Source organism: Lepisosteus oculatus, chromosome 2 (genome assembly GCF_040954835.1).
Source record: "Lepisosteus oculatus isolate fLepOcu1 chromosome 2, fLepOcu1.hap2, whole genome shotgun sequence".
Taxonomy (NCBI): Eukaryota; Metazoa; Chordata; class Actinopteri; order Semionotiformes; family Lepisosteidae; genus Lepisosteus; species Lepisosteus oculatus.
The window spans coordinates 52790572-52807760 of record NC_090697.1 but is presented as its reverse complement, the minus strand read 5'-3'; the positions used below and the strand labels follow the sequence as shown (position 1 = coordinate 52807760).

Here is a 17189-nt window from a genome sequence, read left to right as displayed (position 1 = left end):
ACATAACGAAACTTGGAAACATTACAATTGCACACTGAATAACTATGTCTATTTCCAACACAGTTTCGGTGCAACAAATTGCAGTGCGCTGTTTGAAATGTTAAATGCAAATGTAAATTTCAAATGTGTTTTTTTGCTAGTTCACTGTACCATACAGCTTTAGGTTAACTGTAGTCCAATAAGGTTAAGCAACATTTACTACCTAATTCACACAAAGACAAAGAAAGCAAAATGTGAGGAAAGCCAGAGGGATCACAATGTCCATTTTATTATGGTGGAAGAACTGACTATTTGGCAAACCTACATGGAAAATTAACATCATTACCAAACCACACTACAGTATTTAATCAGTGTTAATATACTGTACAAAAAGGCTTTTTTTAACCTGAAGCACAGGACAGAAAAGGGATTTGTAGGTAAACACATTTTAAATAGAAAACTATATACAGAAACTTTAAACTTTAAAGAACACCCTCTATCTTCAAGCAGTATCTCTGAAACAAAATGTTTATATATTACTAGAATGACACAACTCTCAAAATTTCAAGGCAATTTCAAGGTACCATAAGGGTGACTAGTGATAAAATCTTCATGGTAGTGCAAACATTTCTTGATTTCAGTGGAAATGTTTACAATTGAATCAACAAATTATAATGTTACACTCAAAATCCAATACAAACTACTTTGGTTTCAAAAGGGATCTAAATGTTCTTTATTCTTTTAAGTCACCAATATAATGGGCCAAAGTAATATTTAATAATAAACCACCAAAGAGCAGCTTAATAAAACAGGAAGCAACCAAACATTTATCTTTGTTATTCCTTGTGAAGTTTTATCGTGGATATTCAGGATGGTTGGCACTGAAAGATAAGGATGTCAGTGGGATAGCTACTGGGACAGAGAACAGACAGCTGTAAACATGATAGCTTCCTTTTCTGCCTACACCACCCTACAGAATCAAGACAAATAATCCTTTTTAGTTATGTCTTTCGAACTTTAAGATCAGACTACCTTAATGGTTAGAACTTAAGAACAGTTACATGTAAGAAGAGGTCATCTGGCCCATATAGCTCCTTTGGCAGTTATTAGCTAACTGATCAAAGAATGTTACCCAGGTATTTCTCGGAAGAAGCCAGGTTAGCCTGTTTCGTATTCCCACAACTGCAAATAAGTTGGGTAAACAAGTGTTTCCTACTATTCTCCAGTTGGAAGGTTTAATCACCTGGAAAGGCAGTCTACAATACCAACTGTGTTATTATTAATAATAACAACAACAACAACAACAACAACAATCATAATAAATGCTTACACTTATGTCTTAATATACAGGAGTTCCAAGATAAAATGTTTCGGTAGAGAAACTTTAAGATTTTTGGAGATAACAGGCACACGTTCCAGAAATAAATTTTAGTTCATATCTAGTTAAGATTTTCAGCATAAAACAAGACTGTATCAATGGAGGAATCCACAATCTTTCAGAATTTGAACACTCTGGATGAACTTCCAGAGTTCATCCATAACACCTTGTGTTATGTGAACAAATCTAGATCTGTAAACAGCCAAGTCAATCCTGATCGTAAGGTAATGTTAAACATCCAACCAGTTTTAATTCTGCTGTACTATTAAGTCTTAACTTGTTCTAAAACCCATTATTTTCCACATACTGGGGGGTGTGGACTGAAAAACAGATGAGTGGCGAAACATGAATGAGAAACAATCTTGCTACCAGCTTCTATGCTGACTGTAATTATTCACCAGTTTTGTATAACTTGACGAAAAGCATTTTTTCAAAATAATCTACAATGCACAGATTTTGAAATGTCACTCTATGTTCATTATGAAACAAGACAAACAGGAACTGTAAACTGTACAAACAGAAACACCAGATTACCATTTTGTAATATGAAACAGATCATCCCAGAGAAAAGCACTAAGGTTACGGTGTAATTACTACAATGATAACATTTCTCTGAAATAAGTTACATGGCAGGATACAGAGGACAACACTTTAGATAGTAATTTTTAGTTATACATTTACACTCATTACATATACTGTACATGACAGGAACTTCAAGGATGTTGTTTCCCGAGAAAAAAACAAAAAGACAAAAAATAAGCATGTCATTAGCATGATAAAAACTCGTTTTAAGAAAAAAATACAACATACAGAAAAATGACTGGTGATTGTTTTCCAAAATAACACACATGACATGAAATTATATATTAATCCCTGGTGTTCCCGCATGAAAATCAACTTTGATTTTAAACTTCAAAATGTTCTACATCTTGTCTCATCTTGCAGTGAGTTCAAAGTTACCCTTAACATGTCTCCAAAGGTCTATTTTTGTTGATGGGCTTACTTAATCGAATACAGGAATCAATTTCCACCAGATTCTGCAATAAAACACACTCCCTTTCTTTAGATGACTAGTTGTGCTGGACCTCTGTAGCAAGACCATAATTTGTGGGAGCACAGCACGGCAACTGAATCTGAAGTTGTTATTATTTCTCACTTTTTCAAAAACAAAAAATTAGAATATCCTCCAAGAAAGGAATGGTAAAGAGCTGGAGTGTTCTCGTGAAAACAGAAAAGTACTGTACCTCAAGTGCCAATAATCTTGGAATATATTTCCTGTGAATGTCCATACACTGCTACCTAATAAAAAAAAACTGAAGCCAAACTATTCAAACATTATAACAGTTAAACCTGTAAACAACACCTGGTGTGTTGGACATCAATTGATCATCAATTGATATAGCAATCGCTAGAAGCAGAATAGGTCAGAATTCGTTCGATCATTCTTCATTCTTTCGAGTATCATTAGCAAACTTTATAAGCTTTCTTCCCTCGCACACTACAGTAGAACATTTACAATTGAGCACATGGAACAGGCAACACAAAAATAAACATGATTTTAGGCAAAGTTTACTATTTGGTAAATTAAGAAAACGGATTAAACAAAACATCGAGTCACTTGGCGAAGCGATAATGCAGCTAAAATGTCAGAACCTTAAATGTACAATATGTGGCTTCAAAACAACCGTTTCTGATTTTAAACTCAAAACGGTTTAAATCAAAGCTCAGTCATGTGAAACTTTGAGAATACATGTCGCGTTAACTAAGTTCCGACAGCTTCCACAGCAAATTGCACTAAATAACACAATACTTGGATGAATACTTCGGCCACAGCCAAAAGGAAATCACATTGTGTTTTTCAGATCAGGACTTCGATCAATAGTCCGATAGCTTCAACCATTTTATATACAGCTTTTTCTAACCATTAAGTAAAAGTTGAGTTTGAACTAAAAAGGCTTCCCCACGCTTTCTATAAATCAACAAATATTTTAACAGAAGACACTTACTCGATGCATGATCTAAAGAGGTCTCAAAATATTTCGAGTTTTCATAGCAAGTTTATTTTTCAGCAATCACTGAAATTAATCTCAATACCACAAGGTGTGTTTAAATCCACAAGCAAAAATTTGATATCTTCTCTGCAAAATACACTCTTTAAAATCAATAAAACAGATTATTGTACTGTATGCATCAAGTAAGACTGTTCCACACTGTTAATTTTAAACAAAGTATACCTTCCTAAGCAAAGCTAAGAGCAATTAAAACCCCATTTTAAAATATTATTCAATTGTGTTCAGTTGGGCTGTCTCCGGGTCCATGATTTGTGGCTCAGATTGAAGTGGGAGATTACAAGTATATTAAAATATCGTCTCTTTTAACTCTGGACTGCAAAACTTCGTGAACATTTAAAACGGTGGTAAATGTAACCTACCATTCGTTGATGTCTCTGGAAGTACTAGCCCCACGACACTGTTTAGAGTAAAAGATCTGTCGTCTTCCATACAAACTAAAAGTTCTAATTCACGATTCCAAAACAGATCGACAATTAGAAAACATAAAACATTGAGATATTTCAACGTGCTAACAAGTCTTGCTGAAAACTGCGCTCTGCGTGTCACTGTTACGTGTCATTGTAAGTTAACTACTAAATAGACAATTGAAATCCTTTTCGTTAACACATGAGTGAAAAGTCTGACTCAGTTGGCTACCTTCCTGTCTCCCCTCCCCCAACCCCAAGCTCCCCACAAAACTTACCAACATCCCCATCACGTCTGTCCATAGCTTGGAGAAACTGTCAGATGAGTTACCGTCTGGCTGTTGCTCTTTGCTGGGGGAAGCCTGATCCCCCTCCATTATTTCGCTTATCTGCCTAAGCGAAGCTGCGGTGCAGGAACTTTACAACATATAAGTAACGATCTGTCAAAAGTTGGAGCGTCCCTTACACGATGGAAAATACCTCTCCAAGACAAGCCTTTCTCGATAACACCGTCTGAATTTTTCACCATTCCTTAGCGCACCTATGCCAATACGTGTTCCACAGACAAAAAAACAGTAATCCTAAAGAGGAAAAATTGCACAACCCAAAAGAAGATAAAAAGCATATCGTACAGTATATGCTCTTTTACTCGAAGGGCTTCTCCTCACTACCACACATTTGTTTTTATTCCAATGGCGTTAGGAATGAAGTCACCGATCTCCGAAGTTGACATTCCTTCCTAAAAGTTGACTGGATGAGCTCTCTGAAACTCACTAACTGTACACGCGCCTGAACCATATCAAATTGCAGGGGAGAATTCAGCGAAGTAGTTAAAGTAAATTTGCACCAAACGGAAAACCTAAGAACATTACCATGTGTAAAAATCATAATAACTAAAATTTTCCTATTATTTTTTACATGTACAGAATGACTTTCAACTGTTTGTTTATTTTTCTTTTCTCTAACTTTTCAATAACCCTCCTCCTAAATGAACTTCCCCAACTTCACATGACTATTCCCTCTCCTCCCAGCGAAACAGCATTCAGCAGCAGAAGGTGCTCCGTTGTCTGCTGACTGAAAATTATTTCACAAATATTACTGCAAATCAATGTGTAAAACTTAATTACCATATTAATAGCATAATTGTGATAACATCTCTTTACATTTTATGGAAAATCTGAATAAGATACACTTATCTTATTTTATACAACTACTCATTTTTCGTGAACTGCTGGGTGTAGACAAATCTCTTTATAGTTCATTGTTGAAAACAAAAGCGTTCTAACAAAGAATTTGGATGAATGACTCACGATACTGTATGTCCTATTCATGGAACTTATTTTCCACAAATAATGATATACTGCTCGCATGTGTATCTTGTAAGTAAACTAAAATAAGAGCAGTGCATGTAAATATCATCTGCGAAAACCACTTCAATGTTATATCTCTAGTTTCAAATATATAACTTTTGATTCTGGAATATGTATCCCCAAGTTGCACTTAAATACAGGCCCACACTAAAACATGGCTGTTATCACATTTTTTGTGAAGTGCAGTAAAAAATCCAGCGACCTGGATTGGGATTCGGTAAAGCATGTGGGAAGGTCGATTAGCTCCTCCAAATGTAGAATTTTACTGTTGCATTCCGCATTCAACACCCTCTAACATTTTTGTAAATATTTTGTTTCCCAAAAGATCACCCTCACCAGTATCTCTTTAAAAAAAACAACGAGTTCAAAACCTATCACAGTTATTACAAGTATGTAATCTAAATGTAATTATTATTTTAAAGGGTGTTTGATTAACATTTACCTTCCAATGAAACACAAAGTGTTAAGCTCTTTAGAAACAGCATTAGGATAGTTTGTTCATCTTTTGTAATCCAGCTGAATCAATGAAACTGATTTAAACAACCTTTTTTCCTCACTTAAGACTCCCAAGCCCCTTCTCAGCTATAGCTAATGAAATAGCAATACACCAAAGCTCAGGCTGACTGGGATAGGTCACAACAAAGCTTCAGCATTGTTGGGTAATAATGAGATGTGATAATGGAGGGCCAACCACCATTTCCAACAAAAATCTGTGTATAAAACAAATAAACATCATGAAATGAATCACACTTCCACATCAAGACTCAATAAAGTCTCAAGGTGCCAGTCAATCCATGAAACCAGAAGGAAGAACCAATATTTGAGTTGACAAAAGGTGGAGGTGAAAATAAACAAAATTTAAAGAGGAAGGCCTCTCTAAGGACATCCGGAAGCAATAAAAATGAAAACATATACACACATTGCAGCTGGAAATATACATTTGAAAGTAAGCAAATGAAAATTGAAAGAGGCAGATTTAATTACTAATTAGAGACACTTTTACTGTACATACCTGAAAGCAAATAAACATTTTAAGTGTTAAACATTACTGTAAAAAGACAGATCTCTCTTTAGCTCATGGGGCTGGGTCGCTGCAGAGAGATGCGGGACTCCCGGGTTCGAGCCCCCGATGGTGGGGGGCCGACCTAATGCGGCAAGGGTGCCGGCCTGAGCCCCCGTTGCGTTACATTGGTGTCAGAAGTGGAGTAAGATAGCCCCTTGGCCGGGGACGGCGATTTAAGCGGGGGAGAGTGTAACGCTTACGGCCGACAGGCACTGTGTAAGAGCTGGCGTACCAGAGCGGGTGATGTCACCGCCCTTCCCTGTGATAGCAGGACTACAGCTACTGGGCTGTAGAGAGATCTCTCTTTGGCTCACCGGGCTGGGTCGCTGCAGAGAGACACGGGAGTCCCGGGATCGAGCCCCCTTCGGTGGGGGGCCGACCTAATGCGGCAAGGGTGCCCGCCTGAGCCCCCGTTGCGTTACATTGGTGTCAGAGCGGAGTGGGATAGCCCTTCACCGGGGACGGCGATTTAAGCGGGGACGAGATCTTTCTTTGGCTCACTGGGCTGGGTCCCTGCAGAGAGACACGGAAGTCCCGGGTTCGATGCCCGATGGTGGGGGGCCGACCTAATGCGGCAAGGGCGCTCGCCTGAGCCCCCGTTGCATTACAATATTCAAATAATAATGAAGTGAAGGGAAGGAAAATTTGTTTGCATCTATACCTGTAACACAATGTGGAATATTCATTGGCAACCTGTGCAAACAAACTACTCCAATCTTCTTATGAACTGGAGCCAACTTGCAATGTATAGAGGGTGGAGTGCTTTTCTTTCTATTACTGTTTTGCTTCTTTGTGAGCTTTAGAAAACCTGCAAGGTTTTTAAAATACACTAACAGTTTTGGCTTACACTAATTCATTGCCAAGCATTTCAGTCTATTAAAAAGCGACTGGCAAAGCCTGGATTCTATTCAACACGTTCCAAGGCACGATTACTGCAGTAATGTGGTACTAAAGCCAAGAAAATGTGACTCTGTAGGGTACAGTTTTCATTCTAAGGCAAAAGGAAACTTATCTTTGCGTGGAAAGGAAACTGAGATCAGTAGCTGCCACCTGGCCGCAAAAACAGTTTAAAGCAGCTGATGGCATTTTCCTCTCTAACACAGAGGAATTCTCTTCTCTTTTCTTACATTTCAAAATTACTGGAAACCCTGCAAAATGGAGATTGACTTCCTTTAAAATATAAGACTAGTTCTCTCCAAAGTTCGTCTGTCCTTCAAGGGGTTGGCCAAACAGGATTTGGAGTTTGTGGGAGAAGTGTGAACAAAATGTATTTACAACTAAAATAAAATTTGCACGTTACACAGTTTCTGTCACCTGACTGTTTTCCCCAACAGTGTTTGCAAAGATTATCCAAAGTTTCATAGTGTTAACAGTTCCAATGTAGCATTTTTAAAGACTTATCTGTAAAATTATAAGAAGATGGAAAGTATAGATTTTACAGAAACATTATTTTGCTACACTTTGCTACTGAAGTAAAATTCTGCTGATTCTGTTGTAGACCTACAGTACATATTCCTAATCCATAATGTTAACGAGAAAAATAAAGATGTAAAGTAAAGTAGCACCACTATATCAACTGAAGATACAATTATGTATGTATTTTCCTAAACAATAATTTATAAATCTAATTTTTAAAATATAATTTGAGCAACAATGGTGCAGTTAAAGACAAACAAAATTCATAAATTCAGTCACAGCATGCACTATGCATGGCTCAAGACCAGGGCACAAATACAGGTTAACAAGCTGTTCATCAACATTTTATCTTTACCGAACCGGAGTTAGAACACAAGACAAGAAAAATTCCAAAACCTACTGTACTTTGTGCTATGTATTATTCCTACATTGCCAATACATTAAATATAGCAAATTAATGCAATCAGAATGTTATATCTGTGCTCTCTACCTACCACAACTTGTTTCAGGTAAAACGTATAAAAAATATATATTTAAAAATTAGAAACCTGAATACAACCCCACACAATAGCATACACACAGCATCTCATGCAACTAAATTGCAATCCTTTTTTTAAAGATTTAACAATTTTGTTGGTAAAATAGTAAAATAGAAATTTTAATATTATGACATTTTTTTTCATTTTTTTGTCTGAAGGAAAACACCCATGTGCATCAAGTAATTTGTGATCTAAATGGTCACACACAATAACAAAACAATGTGAATAATGTAATAATCTGATTTGTAAAAAATGTAGAAATAAATAGATAAGAGTAGTCTATCACTCTTATGCCAGCAGACATATCACCCTGCAACTCACAACTGGCAACCCACTGAAGCTAAGCAGGTGTGAGCCTGGTCAGTACCTGGATGAGAGACCTCCTGGGAAAAACCAAGGTTGCTGCTGGAAGAGGTGTTAGTGGGGCCAGCAGGGGGTGCTCAACCTGCGGCTCATGTGGGTTCTAATGCCCCAGTGTAGTAATAGGGACACTATACTGTAAACAGGCGCTGTCCTTCGAATGAGACGTAAAACTGAGGTCCTGACTCTCTGTGGTCATTAAAAATCCCAGGGTGTTTCTTGAAAAGAGTAGGGGTGTAACCCCGGCGTCCTGGCCAAATTTCCCATTGGCCTTTACCAATCATGGCCTCCTAATAATCCCCCTCTATGAATTGGCTTAATTACTCTGCTCTCCTCCCCACTGATCGCTGATGTGTAGTGAGGGTTCTGGCACACTATGGCTGCCGTTGCATCATGCTGCACATTGGTGGTGGTGAAGTCCCCATTGCCTGTAAAGCACTTTGAGTGGAGTGTCCAGAAAAGCGCTATATGAATGTAAGCAGTTATTATTATTATCACTGAAGCACTTACCATGTGATTAGAATTTTACACCAAATTCCCAATCAGAAAAATGTTTTTCTTCCAAGTGTTGGATTCACTCCCCACCATATGCATAGTACCAGTTAATTCTTTACATGGCTGTTAAGGACTTTTCACTTCTTGGTCTTAATATAAAGCTATTCACATTCTCTACCAAATAACTCCACCAGAAGTTCCAAGCTGTTTTAATCCTACAGTGACTTTGGACTCATTAAAAAAAATCCTCAGGAATTTCAATATTCCAAAAAAAAGTTGCCCATTGCCCAGGGGCATTTTTACAGACTATCCTTATATATATTTTTGTAAACAAGGGCTGTCTGCAGCTTGGGGCCTTTTTTTCCTTTCTAAAAAATGTAGTCTTTCCCTTTGTAAACTATCTTTCCCTGCTGCTGGACATGTCATTTCCCCCGCACAGCCAATTTGCTGAATGCCATATTGCAGCCAAGTGGCAAGAGTTACAAGCTGGACACTGACACTCACAATGCAATAAATAGCCACCTTCCTGTTCTACTTTACCTCCCTGGGTGTAATTGCATTAGGCCAGCCAGTGGAGCCAGTGATAGTGACCATGTCAAGCCCTACCCTTCTGCAATTAATGATAATGGAAATGGAGACAGTGTTTCTACCTGCATCTCTGTAAAAAGCAAGCTGGGTTTCTATGCTTTACCATTGGAAAAGGAGTCAGGTTTCTACCCGAGCCTCTGAAAAGGAGGCAACAGTAACTGAAAATCGCAAAGGTCATAAAACCTATTTATTAATAAATTTGAAAAATATATAATTTGGACTATTGTGTTTTTACAATTTATTTCCCTGTCAATGTTACCATCCTTGTCACAACCATAATGAATCTTAAAATGCGTTGTCTAAACATATTGAGATAAGATGCCTTGTAAATATTGCTTGGCTTGTGTGATCACTTTCACTGCTAAAGCTGCAACTTAAAACTGTCACATGGTTGTAGGTTGCAGTGCAGTTAAAGTAGAAACCTGAAATAAATTTCAAATTCCAAAAAGTCTGGATTACATTCAACAAATATTTCAGAGAGAGTACTTAACTTTTTTGTAGTATTATAAATGGCAAATGGTTAGCTTTATTGCCTCACAGCACTGGGGCCCTGAGTTCAGTTCCTGGGGTGTTTGAAGTTTGTATGTTCTCCTTTTGTTTGCATGGGTTTTTGCTGGGTGCTCTGATTTCCTCCCACAGACTAAAGACATACTGGTAGGTTCATTGGTTTCTGGGAACATTGCTTTTGGTGTGTGTTTCTCAGATGTTTATGAAGTTTCCTTAAAAGAAAGATGCATTTTATGTGGTGTACACAACACTGACCAAAATAAAATTACAGGAATACTTTTAAATCTGTTCAGCAATGCCACTCATACTTCCATACAAAAATATAATACTATAGGAATAGCTATGCTGTACAAGCACACAGGCTTTATCACTTTGACATTGTTTCTAATACACTGCACAGAATGCGCAATCAGAGCAGACAAAGGTCATTCAGCACAAAAGTAAAAAAAAAAACATCTCCCAAGAAAGAGGACATAAAACATAAAACGTGTGCATGGCGTATGAAACATAAATTCATCAATTGTTTTACAGTTAAATGAGGAGAAATGATAAAAAAGTGGAAACCCTACGACCCTAGCCAAAACATTAAAACTCAAAATACAAGCAAAGTTAAAACAACACTACCATACTGGCACACATAAACCTTTCTGAAGATATCAAATATCTCAGTAATTCAAAGATGATAACTTGTTCTTCTTGTTCCAAAATATCTGAGTAGTGTCATTGAAATGAAGAAATCTTGAATTTATCCCTTATTCCCAGACTGCCTTCACTGCCAGCATACATTCCCTGCAAAACAGAATCCGGTAAATAGCAACAGCTGCATGATGCAGGGAAAGATGCCAGAACAGACTAGGAAAACAACTTGTGTATCAAATGAAGAGCCTGCTCTTTTCTGGGTGCATTGAGAGAAACTAACCATGAGCTTCACTCGGAAGCTACATTCAACTACCACCTAAAACAAACCACATCCATCTCTTTTCTAACTGTTTCATCCAATTCAGGGTCGTAGGGGAGCCAGAGTGTATCTCAGGAAGCAACAGGTGAAAGGCAGGATATACCCTGGACGGGATGTTAGTCCATCGCAGGGTAGACACACAGACAGGCACACAATCACACCAGGACTAGTTTTCCCAGAAGCCAATTAACTTACTAGAATGTCATTGGACTGTGGGAGGAATCTGAAGTACCTAGAGGAAAACCATCTGAAAACATGGAGAACATACAAACTCCAAACAGTCAACACCCCAGGTCTGGATACTGAACCCATCATGTCACCCGCAAATAACATCTGAAGAGAAATACCACCATAATGACTGAGTTGGAATGAGTTAACCTAAGATGTTAATTTTTTATATCTATGCCCAGCTAAGAATCCATCCCACCCAGCCTTTGGATTTTGAAACATCCTGTACAGAACTTCCTATTTATAGTAAGTAAAGTATGATGAAAAGTTCTGGGGAAAAACATATCAGATGAAATTAAAACTAAGTAATCTACATTTTCAACCCTTCTAATTCTCCCTTATTTTGTAACTCTAATTTTGTGATTTTTATCCCCCCTCAGTGAGCTTGTAGAAAAGACATTTCATTGCCAGCAACTACTGCTGCACGCTGCATTGTTGTGCATTTGATAAATACACTTTGATTGATTGATTGATTGATTGATTGATTGGAAACTATCCTGATGTACAGTATCAATGTTACGCTGCACTGTGCATGCTTCTTATGAAGAAGCCTATGCTCCTCTAAAAATTGCATTGCAAATCTAAGCTTGCTGTACCTTGAGCACATATCATATGTTGGGACCCAAACTAACTCAGGAGGTGCTACTTAAGAACAAATACAGCTTCAGGCCCAAGTCTTTAATAATTAGCATTAAATAAGAAAAGAGAAGATTGCTTGTTGATTCAGCCCTCAATAATAAAATACCAATTTCAAGAAACAGCAGAGTATCTTTACAATCTAAATTTCACTCACAACACCAAAGCAACTGGTAGTGCTGCCAGATTTGGGATTAACATTTGCCGGAGATGCATATTATGGAATGAATGTGTGCTAATACCTAAGGTGAAACAAATTGTATATTTAAAATCTGTTTAAAACAAGAATGCTAAGTAATGTTCTGGCCAATAGAATCAGATGTTCTGAGAGAACACATAAATCATATTGTAAGTGACATCAATAAAACTTTTGTATTTGACACTAATTATTATCCTGAAGGGAAACTGCATTTATTACAAAGTTTTTTACTCATAAATAAAATATCAAATGAAAGAGAAACTACATTTAAAAAAGAGTAAAACTTGACAGGACACAACACTCCCAATTAATTTTCTTTATAAAATCATTTGAAAGGGGAAAAACAAAATGTTCGGGGACAATATGGTGCATCAATGCTGTTCTCCTGGCTCTTAAAAATAAACCACAGAGGTGTGAAAACCACAGTTACCACATGCAAAAAGGTCTGTTTCAACCCACTAGTGGAAATACATCAACTGATTTAAGTCTCTTCCAAGTAGAAGTGGAAAACAAGCCACTTGCTTTCATAAACCCTCAAGATGAAATGGTGCACCTGCTAGATTAATAGCTGCATTGTCTGTCAGGAAACACAGAAGTGCTATCTGGGACGAATTGATATTCTACAGAATCACCCGGCCAGTTCTTTAGACTCAGTTCTGCTATTCAGCTTGACTGTGCTTAAGTTCATGCTTAAATGGGTACTTTTTAAGCCCTGGACTTATAGAGGAACTTTCAGAGGCTACAATTCGAAATAATCATTCCCACCTGCAATCTGTGATTTAATTTGTAACCTGTGTTTAAAAGACAGAACTACATAGTAAAGTGAAGGCCCAGACCTATACTTCATATCAGCCCCAAGGAGGATTTGGTATTAAATCTGTGAGATTGGTAGGGGTATGCATTTCCAAATCTCCTTTTAGTGATGGTACAGTGGTGAGCATATTGAAAACACTTCTATATAGAGAATGGAAGTCTTCTAAAACTATTTTTTTTTATTTTAATAGTAACAGAAATCACCTTAAATCCTTTAACTAAAAGGGACAATTAGGGTGATTATTCAAAATAACTTTCACAGGAAAGAAGTATGCATGAAAGACAACTCCAATAAAACAATTTACAGAAGGAAGACACAGCAGAATATATAAATTGGAGAAATGAGCACATCTTATACTTTTCTTACTTACTTTTTTCTGAATACCTTATTCAGAAAACCTGATGCACATGTAATAATTCAGACCAAGGTAATGATATTCTCTGTTCTACTCTTGTTGATCTACTGCAGATATACTCAACTTGTACCCTTTTCTATCCACTCCATTGGAGAATTTTACAATAAACAGTTCCTTAGTTTTTTTTACTTGAAAATCTGCAAGATCAATATAACAATTAAAGCTCTGCATACATCTTAAATACAGTTTGTTGTGGAAGGGTATAGAAGATATATCAAAGTATTGGAATCACTGGAAGATAGGTCTCTACATGAAGGGGAAACACTGAAAATACAAAGGTAACAATAACACAAACACCAGGATTCAACGGGGTAACAGGATTCAACTGTTCTCAATACCCACTATGACTACACAAGTTTTAAGAACATTATCTATATCATAGATAGGTTATCAGCAAATTATCTTAGTTTTGTCATCACATTGACTCAAGGAGAAGTTTGATAAATGTATGCAGAAATTTAAAGTAGTCAGCAGAGTGAGGATGGCAGCCACATTTGTATCGGACTCAAAGGACGCCGCACAAAGTAATTAACCTCTTTACAGTTTTTAAGAGCATTAGAACAATAACACTTTTATCATCACACATCTCTTATCATAGATTACTTTCTAATTGTGACATTGTGACATCAATGTAATATTGATGGTTAAAATAAAACCAACATGACAGATGTAAATTTTGAATAGGAATGGGTTTTCAAAATGGCAAAGAATGGTATCCTTATGAGTATGTGGGGGCAGGACTGCAAGTGGGGATCATTCACAAGCTAAAGGTTGGGGATTAGTAAAAGCCAAGTTCAACAAAAAAATAATTGGATCGGCTCCAGTACTGTAAAGCAGGCAGCTGAGGTTCAACAGCCAGCACGGGCTGCAGTTAATGCCAAGCATGTGATATTCAATCAGATCACTGACAAGCTCATCTGCCAGCCTGTTTCAGCTCAGTGGACCCAGACAGGGTGGTCTTTCTCACACAGGAACTCTGCTGTGGAAGTATGTTTCCTTAATGCCCCTCACTAAAACACTGATGCACACTGTAGACATTTGCTGACCACCTTACATTGGTAAAATGTAAAAACACTGTAAAAATGTAAACAATTTTCTTAAAAGCAGATGGAATTTAAACTTGGAAAAATAAAATGTACTAAAGGGAAAATAGAAAACAATTTCAGACAATGTCTTATCACAAACTATATCTGTAATGTCTACCTTTCAGATTCAGAAAAATCCCCTAAGGCTATAGTTACTTAATGCTTTAGATATATTCAACCACAGGCTTTTCCCTAGTGCCAAAAATCAATGCATTGAATGGGAGAAAAAAACTGGGCATTTTCAATCAAAAATGCCTTTGAAAAACTCCAATCACAAGCACAACCTATGATGTTTTAACCTACCACTTTGCTTGAATCGCATTTAAAAATAAAATCATACTTGTCGTTAACCAGTCTAGAAAGTATTCCACTCTAATGTCTAAGGACTTGCTCTTCAGTTCACAATTTAAATTCACTCTGATGATGATGCCATGTACTGATGTTTCAATTAAGTAAAGTACTTAATTGCCCAAGGCTCAAAACACTTTAACAACAGGTCAGACAAAAAAGTGATTTTAGTATGAGACAGAAAGACAGAAGAAAACAATTGACAAACGTAATAAGAATGGATTACACAAAGAATTACTTTAAATTATAATAATTATTTATTAAACAGAACTGTAGAGCCAATTCATTAAAAAACGATAAAGAATCCAAGAACACCCAATATGAACTTTACATGGAAAAACATAGTCTTTAGTCACATGGGGTGTGAATGTAAGGATCTTGGAAATGGAGAGAATTCAGAGCAAATTGCTCAATTAGTGTAGTTTAGTGTAAATTCTATTTGAAATAATTTTTATACTAGGAAAGATCTGACATATTATTCCTACGCACCTGTGTTTTCCTTAACAGGGGAGTCATATCTGTATGAATTAGAAGATCTATGTTTTCTGCTATCTACCAAGTGATGGTACACTCGTAATTATTCATTTATCACAGAGCTAAATTTGTCAATTGCTCCCCCTGATGGCTATAGTTGCATCTGCCAGATATACAGTATAATATGTGGTTTGATTTACAATTCCCACATAATATATTGTTTTATGAGAAGAAAGCCTGAATTTATAAATCCGGGAATAATACACACAACTGTGACCATCTATGTTTTATGCACAATAACTGAGTGGTTTTCAATACTTTTTAAAAATTAAGGGTTTTAAGATTATTTCAGAGGGCTATTTGCCCACAATTGTTAAAAATAACTAGCAAGCACTACAGATAAATATTGGAACTTATTCAGTTTTGAATAATTAAAGACATCCAAAATATATGTAATCTTGTTTTGCATGTGCCAGCATATATTTAAAATATGCAACTCACAAATGGCAACCCACTGAAGCTAAGGAGGTGTGAGCCTGGCCAGTACCTTGATAGGAGATCTCATGGGAAAGTTAAGGTTGCTGCTAGAAGAGGTGTTATTGGGATCAGTAGCACTCACCCTGCAGCCAGTGTGGGTCCTAATGTCTCAATACATTTATTTGGAAACTATACTGTAAAAAGGCACCATTCTTTGGATGAGATGTAAAACTGAGGTCCTGACTCTTTGTGGCTATCGAAAATCCCAGTGCATTTCACCCTAGAGTCCTTCCCAGTTTATATCTCTGAGAAAAGTAGACATTAAAATCCTTCTGCTTTTCTCAGAATGTTCAAAACATTTAACTAATTAGAAAGCATGGTATGAGAAGAAAATCAAACTCGGCAAGTGACATAACAATCATAACACCAAGTGGATTGGATTAAAGAACCTATTTTCATATAGCTGTTTCATCTTTTTAAAATTTAATCACACTTTTTAATCATAATATTTAAACAATATTCAAGTTATTGTGTTGTATTCCTTCCGTACAGATAATTAAAATATCAGGTCTGTTTAACATTCAAATAATAAAGCCCACAAGCAATGCAGAAAGTTTCAATGGTAACAACAATTGCTTGTACTGTAAACATATACAGTGCCTTGCGAAAGTATTCGGCCCCCTTGAACTTTTCAACCTTTTGCCACATTTCAGGCTTCAAACATAAAGATATAAATTTTTTATTTTATGTGAAGAATCACCAACAAGTGGGACACAATTGTGAAGTGGAACGAAATCTATTGGATTTTTGAAACTTTTTTAACTAATAAAAAAATGAAAAGTGGGGCGTGCAAAATTATTCGGCCCCCTTGCGTTAATACTTTGTAGAGCCACCTTTTGCTGCGATTACAGCTGCAAGTCGCTTGGGGTATGTCTCTATCAGTTTTGCACATCGAGAGACTGAAATTCTTGCCCATTCTTCCTTCCAAAACAGCTCGAGCTCAGTGAGGTTGGATGGAGAGCGTTTGTGAACAGCAGTTTTCAGCTCTTTCCACAGATTCTCGATTGGATTCAGGTCTGGACTTTGACTTGGCCATTCAAACACCTGGATACGTTTATTTGTGAACCATTCCTTTGTAGATTTTGCTGTATGTTTGGGATCATTGTCTTGTTGGAAGATAAATCTCCGTCCCAGTTTCCCAGACTCCAACAGGTTTTCATCCAGAATGGTCCTGTATTTGGCTGCATCCATCTTCCCCTCAATTTTAACCATCTTCCCTGTCCCTGCTGAAGAAAAGCAGGCCCAAACAATGATGCTGCCACCACCATGTTTGACAGTGGGGATGGTGTGTTGAGGGTGATGAGCTGTGTTGCTTTTACGCCAA

The 17189-nt window shown here is 37.0% G+C and overlaps 1 protein-coding gene across 8 annotated transcripts in view; it reads right to left on the bottom strand.

Moving 5' to 3' along the window:
- Positions 1 to 17189, bottom strand: part of sash1a (SAM and SH3 domain containing 1a) — a 436741-nt gene that overhangs the window by 91684 nt on the left and 327868 nt on the right. For 2 of the 8 annotated variants that reach the window (XM_015348128.2, XM_015348166.2), the window contains exon 1: positions 4112 to 4584. The exons of 4 other annotated variants lie outside the window; for them this stretch is intronic. In XM_015348128.2, the coding sequence (XP_015203614.2) occupies positions 4112 to 4210 (99 nt within the window). In that variant the 5' untranslated portion in view covers positions 4211 to 4584. Of the gene's footprint in view, positions 1 to 3788; positions 4012 to 4111; positions 4585 to 17189 lie in introns of those variants that run through there. 2 more of the 8 variants (XM_015348130.2, XM_015348158.2) reach the window with 1 other exon arrangement.